The sequence below is a fragment of the Oncorhynchus nerka genome, unplaced genomic scaffold (genome assembly GCF_034236695.1).
Source record: "Oncorhynchus nerka isolate Pitt River unplaced genomic scaffold, Oner_Uvic_2.0 unplaced_scaffold_4179, whole genome shotgun sequence".
NCBI lineage: Eukaryota > Metazoa > Chordata > Actinopteri > Salmoniformes > Salmonidae > Oncorhynchus > Oncorhynchus nerka.
Window position 1 is genome coordinate 1,181 of NW_027037118.1, and position 8,820 is coordinate 10,000.

At 47.7% G+C, this 8,820-nt stretch overlaps 1 protein-coding gene across 1 annotated transcript in view; it reads right to left on the reverse strand.

Moving 5' to 3' along the window:
* Positions 1-663: 663 nt before the first annotated feature.
* LOC135566569 (huntingtin-like) overlaps positions 664-8,820 on the reverse strand; it is a 12,181-nt gene continuing 4,024 nt past the window's right edge. The window contains exons 2-3 of the mRNA XM_065014257.1: positions 2,662-2,847; positions 664-1,173 (exon numbers count right to left, since the gene is read on the reverse strand). Coding sequence (XP_064870329.1) covers positions 947-1,173; positions 2,662-2,847 — 413 coding nt within the window. The 3' untranslated portion in view covers positions 664-946. The remainder of the gene's footprint in view (positions 1,174-2,661; positions 2,848-8,820) is intronic.

Below are 8,820 nucleotides of genomic sequence, written 5' to 3' on the forward strand. Positions count from 1 at the left end.
TCTGTTACTATGGTAAACCACCAAACCAGATATATAACAGTCTGTTGCTATGGTTAATATGAGAAACCATCACACCAGATATATAACAGTCTGTTGCTATGGTAAACCACCAAACCAGATATATAACAGTCTGTTGCTATGGTTAATATGAGAAACCATCAAACCAGATATATAACAGTCTGTTGCTATGGTAAACCATCAAACCAGATATATAACAGTCTGTTACTATGGTAAACCATCAAACCAGCTATATAACAGTCTGTTGCTATGGTTAATATGAGAAACCATCACACCAGATATATAACAGTCTGTTACTATGGTAAACCATCAAACCAGATATATAACAGTCTGTTACTATGGTTAACATGAGAAATCATCAAACCAGATATATAACAGTCTGTTACTATGGTTAATATGAGAAACCTGTTTCCATTACATTAATTTATCAGATAACAGTAACGTTATGTGAGTTGTGTGTCTGACAGAGTTGTGTTTCTGATAGAGTTGTGTGTCTGATAGGGTTGTGTGTCTGATAGGGTTGTGTGTCTGACAGGGTGGTGTGTCTGACAGGGTGGTGTGTCTGACAGGGTGGTGTGTCTGACAGGGTGGTGTGTCTGACAGGGTGGTGTGTCTGACAGGGTGGTGTGTCTGACAGGGTGGTGTGTCTGACAGGGTGGTGTGTCTGACAGGGTGGTGTGTCTGACAGGGTGGTGTGTCTGATAGAGTTGTGTGTCTGACAGAGTTGTGTGTCTGACAGAGTTGTGTGTCTGATAGGGTTGTGTGTAGACTGTGTTGTGTGTAGACTGTGTTGTGTGTAGACTGTGTTGTGTGTAGACTGTGTTGTGTAGACTGTGTTGTGTGTAGACTGTGTTGTGTGTAGACTGTGTTGTGTGTAGACTGTGTTGTGTGTAGACTGTGTTGTGTGTAGACTGTTGTCGTCACAACCCTACCTGTCGAAGAGCACAGAGACCCTCTCCATGGCAACGATGACAGACTCGCTGTCGGGGGCCTGAGGGTCGACAGCGCCGGCCGGGCGACCAGGGCTGGCCTTCTCCTTGCCTGAGGAGAAAGCAACAGGACCCGAGGTCACCTCTGACCCCTGACCTCTAACCTCTGACCCCATCACCTCTGACCCCAACGCTGACTCTGCTGTCGACGCTGAGGTACGCACCGCTGGGAGGATGAGAGGGTGATTCGTCGTGATTATTAAATGATTAAACGATTGTTTGATGGAAAAGTTATTTTTATTCATAGACAAAGCTGGTTTTGGGGGGGTAGCCTGGGTACCAGTCTGTCTGGCTAACATTCCACACCTTGTACTCTGTCATTGCAAATGTGGAATGTTAGCTAAACAGACTGGTACACCCAGGCTAGTTTGTGAGGGAGGAGTTTGTACGATTGGGGTTAGTTAATTGGTCATAGGAGAGAATCTTGTTTTCCTGTCCTGGGAAGAAAGGGGATTCTTAGAATTGTTAGCATTAGCTAGTTACTTTATTGTGTTAGCTATATTAGCTATAGCCTCTAAATTGTTATGTTAGCGATAGCCTCTACATTGTTATGTTAGCGATAGCCTCTACATTGTTATGTTAGCGATAGTGGGGCGGCAGGGTAGCCTAGTGGTTAGAGCGTTGGACTAGTAACCGGAAGGTTGCAAGTTCAAGCTGACAAGGTACAAATCTGTCGTTCTGCCCCTGAACAAGGCAGTTAACCCACTGTTCCTAGGCCTTCATTGAAAATAAGAATTTGTTCTTAACTGACTTGCCTAGGTAAATAAAGGTAAAAAAATAAAATAAAAAATAGCCTCTACATTGTTATGTTAGCGATAGCAATAGCCTCTACATTGTTATAATGGCTAATAGTTTGTTGTCTTGGAGCGACATATATGCAGGAGCTAGGCTAGTTAGCATTAGTTAGATGATACTAGGTAGATGTTACCTGTGTACATGCAGGGCTAAGCTAGCTAGCGTTAGTTAGATGATACTAGGTATAGAGAGATGTTACCTGTGTACATGCAGGGCTAAGCTAGCTAGCGTTAGTTAGATGATACTAGGTATAGAGAGATGTTACCTGTGTACATGCAGGGCTAAGCTAGCTAACGTTAGTTAGATGATACTAGGTATAGAGAGATGTTACCTGTGTACATGCAGGGCTAAGCTAGCTAGCGTTAGTTAGATGATACTAGGTATAGAGAGATGTTACCTGTGTACATGCAGGGCTAAGCTAGCTAGCGTTAGTTAGATGATACTAGGTATAGATAGATGTTACCTGTGTACATGCAGGGCTAAGCTAGCTAGCGTTAGTTAGATGATACTAGGTATAGGTAGATGTTACCCGTGTACATGCAGGGCTAAGCTAGCTAGCGTGAGTTAGATGATACTAGGTATAGTTAGATGTTACCTGTGTACATGCAGGGCTAAGCTAGCTAGCGTTAGTTAGATGACACTAGGTATAGGTAGATGTTACCTGTGTACATGCAGGGCTAAGCTAGCTAGCGTTAGTTAGATGATACTAGGTATAGGTAGATGTTACCTGTGTACATGCAGGGCTAAGCTAGCTAGCGTTAGTTAGATGATACTAGGTATAGGTAGATGTTACCTGTGTACATGCAGGGCTAAGCTAGCTAGCGTTAGTTAGATGATACTAGGTATAGGTAGATGTTACCTGTGTACATGCAGGTGAGCATGAGTCCCAGTGCAGACATGGCTCTGTGAGGGCTTGGCATGTTAACCCTGTCGACACTCAGTTTAACCAGTGCCTCTCCGTCCATACGAGACAGCTGCTCCGACAGCAGGAGCGCTCCAACCCACGCAACACACAGTGGTAGATCACTGAGGGGTGGAGTCTTCACTGGCTGATACCATCACACCGCACATCTAGAGAGGTGGAGGGGCGGAACCAGAGAGAGGTGGAGGGGGCGGAGCCAGGTGGAGGGGGCAGAGCCAGAGAGAGTGGAGGGGGTGGAGGGGGGCAGGAAGAGCCAGAGAGAGATGGAGGGGGTGGAGGGGGCAGGGGAAGAGAGAGAGATGGAGGGGTGGAGGGGGCAGGGGAAGAGAGATATGGAGGGGGGCATGGGAAGAGAGAGATGGAGGGGGTGGAGGGGGCAGGGGAAGAGAGAGATGGAGGGGGTGGAGGGGGCAGGGGAAGAGAGAGATGGAGGGGGTGGAGGGGCAGGGGAAGAGAGAGATGGAGGGTGGTGGAGGGGGCAGGGGAGAGAGAGATGGAGGGGTGCAGGGAGAGAGAGAGGTGGAGGGGGCAGGGGAGAGAGAGGTGGAGGGGGCGGAGGGAGAGAGAGGTGGAGGGGGCGGAGGAGAGAGAGGTGGAGGGGGCGGAGGGAGAGAGAGGTGGAGGGGGCGGAGGGAGAGAGAGAGGTGGAGGGGGGCAGGGGGAGAGAGAGGTGGAGGGGGGCGGAGGGAGAGAGAGGTGGAGGGGGCAGAGACAGAGAGAGGTGGAGGCAGAGACAGAGAGAGGTGGAGGGGGGCAGAGGCAGAGACAGAGAGAGGTGGAGGGGGAGAGACAGAGACAGAGAGAGGTGGAGGGGCAGAGACAGAGAGAGGTGGAGGGCGGAGGGAGAGGGAGAGGAGAGAGGTGGAGGGCGGAGGGAGAGAGAGGTGGAGGGGGGCGGAGAGAGAGAGGTGGAGGGGGGCAGAGACAGAGAGAGGTGGAGGGGGGCAGGGGGAGAGAGAGGTGGAGGGGGGCAGGGGGAGAGAGAGGTGGAGGGGGGGCAGGGGGAGAGAGAGGTGGAGGGGGCAGAGGGAGAGAGAGGTGGAGGGGGGCAGAGGGGAGAGAGAGTGGAGGAGGGGGCAGAGGGAGAGAGAGAGGTGGAGGGGGCAGAGGAGAGAGAGAGGTGGAGGGGGCAGGGGGAGAGAGAGGTGGAGGGGGGCAGGGGGAGAGAGAGGTGGAGGGGGGCAGGGGGAGAGAGAGGTGGAGGGGGCAGGGAGAGAGAGGTGGAGGAGGGGCAGGGAGAGAGAGAGAGGTGGAGGAGGGCAAAGGGAGAGAGAGGTGGATTAGTACTACAGTACTAACCTGTATAACCCCAGCAGTACTAACCTGTATAACCCCAGCAGTACTACAGTACTAACCTGTATAACCCCAGCAGTACTAACCTGTCTAACCCCAGCAGTACTAACCTGTATAACCCCAGCAGTACTAACCTGTATAACCCCAGCAGTACTACAGTACTAACCTGTATAACCCCAGCAGTACTACAGTACTAACCTGTATAACCCCAGCAGTACTACAGTACTAACCTGTATAACCCCAGCAGTACTAACCTGTATAACCCCAGCAGTACTAACCTGTATAACCCCAGCAGTACTAACCTGTATAACCCCAGCAGTACTAACCTGTATAACCCCAGCAGTACTAACCTGTATAACCCAGCAGTACTAACCTGTATAACCCCAGCAGTACTAACCGTATAACCCCAGCAGTACTAACCTGTATAATCCCAACAGTACTAACCTGTATAACCCCAGCAGTACTAACCTGTATGAATCCAATGTACTAACCTGTATAACCCCAGTACTGCAGTACTAACCTGTATAACCCCAGCAGTACTAACCTGTATAACCCCAGCAGTACTAACCTGTATAACCCCAGCAGTACTAACCTGTATAACCCCAGCAGTACTAACCTGTATAACCCCAGCAGTACTAACCTGTATAACCCCAGCAGTACTAACCTGTATAACCCCAGCAGTACTACAGTACTAACCTGTATAACCCCAGCAGTACTAACCTGTATAACCCCAGCAGTACTAACCTGTATAAACTGCCAGTACTAACCTGTATAACCCCCAGCAGTACTAACCTGTATAACCCAGCAGTACTAACTGTATAACCCCAGCAGTACTAACCTGTATAACCCCAGCAGTACTAACCTATAACCCCAGCAGCATTAACCTGTATAACCAGCAGCAGTACTAACCTGTATAACCCCAGCAGTACTACAACTAACCTGTATAACCCCAGCAGTACTAACCTGTATAACCCCAGCAGTACTAACCTGTATAGCCCCAGCACGCGTAATAAACCTGTATAACCCCAGCAGTACTAACCTGTATAACCCCAGCAGTACTATAGTACTAACCTGTATAACCCCAGTACTAACCTGTATAACCCCAGCAGTACTACAGTACTAACCTGTATAACCCAGCAGTACTACAGTACTAACCTGTATAACCCCAGCAGTACTACAGTACTAACCTGTATAAACCCCAGCAGTAACCAGCAGTACTAACCTGTATAACCCCCAGCAGTACTAACCTGTATAACCCCAGCAGTACTACAGTACTAACCTGTATAACCCCAGCAGTACTACAGTACTAACCTGTATAACCCCAGTACTACAGTACTAACCTGTATAACCCCAGCAGTACCAACCTGCATAAACCCCAGCAGTACTAACCTGTATAACCTCAGCAGTACTAACCTGTATAACCCCAGCAGTACTAACCTGTATACCCCAGCAGTACTAACCTGTATAACCCCAGCAGTACTAACCTGTATAACCCCAGCAGTACTAACCTGTATAACCCCAGCAGTACTAACCTGTATAAACCCCAGCAGTACTACAGTACTAACCTGTATAACCCCAGCAGTACTAACCTGTATAACCCAGCAGTACTAACCTGATAACCCCAGCAGTACTAACCTGTATAACCCCAGCAGTACTAACCTGTATAACCCCAGCAGTACTAACCTGTATAACCCCAGCAGTACTAACCTGTATAACCCAGCAGTACTACAGTACTAACCTGTATAACCCCAGCAGTACTACAGTACTAACCTGTATAACCCCAGGAGTACTAACCACTATAACCCCAGCAGTACTAACCTGTATAACCCCAGCAGTACTAACCTGTATAACCCCAGCAGTACTAACCTGTATAACCCCAGCAGTACAACTCTGTATAACCCCAGCAGTACTAACCTGTATAACCCCAGCAGTACTAACCTGTATAACCCCAGCAGTACTAACCTGTATAACCCCAGCAGTACTAACCTGTATAACCCCCAGCAGTACTAACCTGTATAACCCCAGCAGTACTAGCTGACAGTACTAACCTGTATAACCCCAGCAGTACTAACCTGTATAACCCCAGCAGTACTACAGTACTAACCTGTATAACCCCAGCAGTACTAACCTGTATAACCCCAGCAGTACTACAGTACTAACCTGTATAACCCAGCAGTACTAATAGTACTAACCTGCATAACCCCAGCGGTACTCAACCTGTATAACCAGCAGTGCAGTACTAACCTGTATGGCCCCAGCAGTACTACAGTACTAACCTGTATAACCCCAGCAGTACTACAGTACTAACCTGAAAACCCCAGCAGTACTACAGTACTAACCTGTATAACCCCAGCAGTACTACAGTACTAACCTGTATAACCCCCAGTACTACAGTACTAACCTGTATAACCCCAGCAGTACTAACCTGTATAACCCCAGCAGTACTAACCTGTATAACCCCAGCAGTACTACACCTAACCTGTATAACCCCCAGCAGTACTAACCTGTATAACCCCAGCAGTACTAACCTGTATAACCCCAGCAGTACTAACCTGTATAACCCCCAGTACTAACCTGTATAACCCCAGCAGTACTAACCTGTATAACCCCAGCAGTACTAACCTGTATAACCCCAGCAGTACTAACCTGTATAACCCCAGCAGTACTAACCTGTATAACCCCAGCAGTACTAACCTGTATAACCCCAGCAGTACTAACCTGTATAACCCCAGCAGTACTAACCTGTATAACCCCAGCAGTACTAACCTGTATAACTACGGTACTAACCTGTATAACCCCAGCAGTACTAACCTGTATAACCCCAGCAGTACTAACCTGTATAACCCCAGCAGTACTACAGTACTAACCTGTATAACCCCAGCAGTACTAACCTGTATAACCCCCACCAGCAGCTGTATAACCCCAGCAGTACTAACCTGTATAACCCCAGCAGTACTAACCTGTATAACCCCAGCAGTACTAACCTGTATAACCCCAGCAGTACTAACCTGTATAACCCCAGTACAGTACTAACCTGTATAACCCCAGCAGTACTAACCTGTATAACCCCAGCAGTACTACAGTACTAACCTGTATAACCCCAGCAGTACTACAGTACTAACCTGTATAACCCCAGCAGTACTAACCTGTATAACCCCCAGTACTAACCTGTATAACCCCAGCAGTACTAACCTGTATAACCCAGCAGTACTAAGTATAACCCCAGCAGTACTAACCTGTATAACCCCAGCAGTACTAACCTGTATAACCCCAGCAGTACTAACCTGTATAACCCCAGCAGTACTAACCTGTATAACCCCAGCAGTACTAACCTGTATAACCCCAGCAGTACTAACCTGTATACAGTACTAACCTGTATAACCCCAGCAGTACTAACCTGTATAACCCCAGCAGTACTACAGTACTAACCTGTATAACCCCAGCAGTAACCTGTATAACCCCAGCAGTACTAACCTGTATAACCCCAGCATAACCCCAGCAGTACTAACCTGTATAACCCCAGCAGTACTACAGTACTAACCTGTATAACCCCAGCAGTACTAACCTGTATAACCCCAGCAGTACTACAGTACTAACCTGTATAACCCCAGTACTACAGTACTAACCTGTATAACCCCAGCAGTACTAACCTGTATAACCCAGCAGCAGTACTAACTGTATAACCCCAGCAGTACTAACCTGTATAACCCCAGCAGTACTAACCTGTATAACCCCACAGTACTAACCTGTATAACCCCAGCAGTACTAACCTGTATAACCCCAGCAGCAGTACTAACCTGTATAACCCCAGCAGTACTAACCTGTATAACCCCAGCAGTACTACAGTACTAACCTGTATAACCCCAGCAGTACTAACCTGTATAACCCCAGCAGTACTAACCTGTATAACCCCAGCAGTACTAACCTGTACAACCCCAGCAGTACTAACCTGTATAACCCCAGCAGTACTAACCTGTATAACCCCAGCAGTACTAACCTGTATAACCCCAGCAGTACTAACATAACCCCAGCAGTACTAACCTGTATAACCCCAGCAGTAACCTGTATAACCCAGCACAGTACTAACCTGTATAACCCCAGCAGTACTAACCTGTATAAATAGCAGCCACAGTACTAAACCTGTATAACCCCAGCAGTACTAACCTGTATAACCCCAGCAGTACTAACCTGTATAACCCCAAGTACTAACCTGTATAACCCAGCAGTACTACAGTACTAACCTGTATAACCCCAGCAGTACTAACCTGTATAACCCAGCAGCAGTACTAACCTGTATAACCCCAGCAGTACTAACCTGTATAACCCCAGCAGTACTAACCTGTATACTAACCTGTATAACCCCAGCAGTACTAACCTGTATAACCCCAGCAGTACTAACCTGTATAACCTCAGCAGTACTAACCTGATAACCCCAGCAGTACTAACCTGTATAACCCCAGCAGTACTAACCTGTATAACCCAGTACAGTACTAACCTGTATAACCCCAGCAGTACTACAGTACTAACCTGTATAACCCCAGCAGTACTAACCTGTATAACCCAGCAGTACTACAGTACTAACCTGTATAACCCCAGCAGTACTAACCTGTATAACCCCAGCAGTACTAACCTGTATAACCCCAGCAGTACTAACCTGTATAACCCCAGCAGTACTACAGTACTAACCTGTATAACCCCAGCAGTACTAACCTGTATAACCCCAGCAGTACTAACCTACATAACCCCAGCAGTACTAACCTGTATAACCCAGCAGCAGTACTAACCTGTATAACCCCAGCAGTA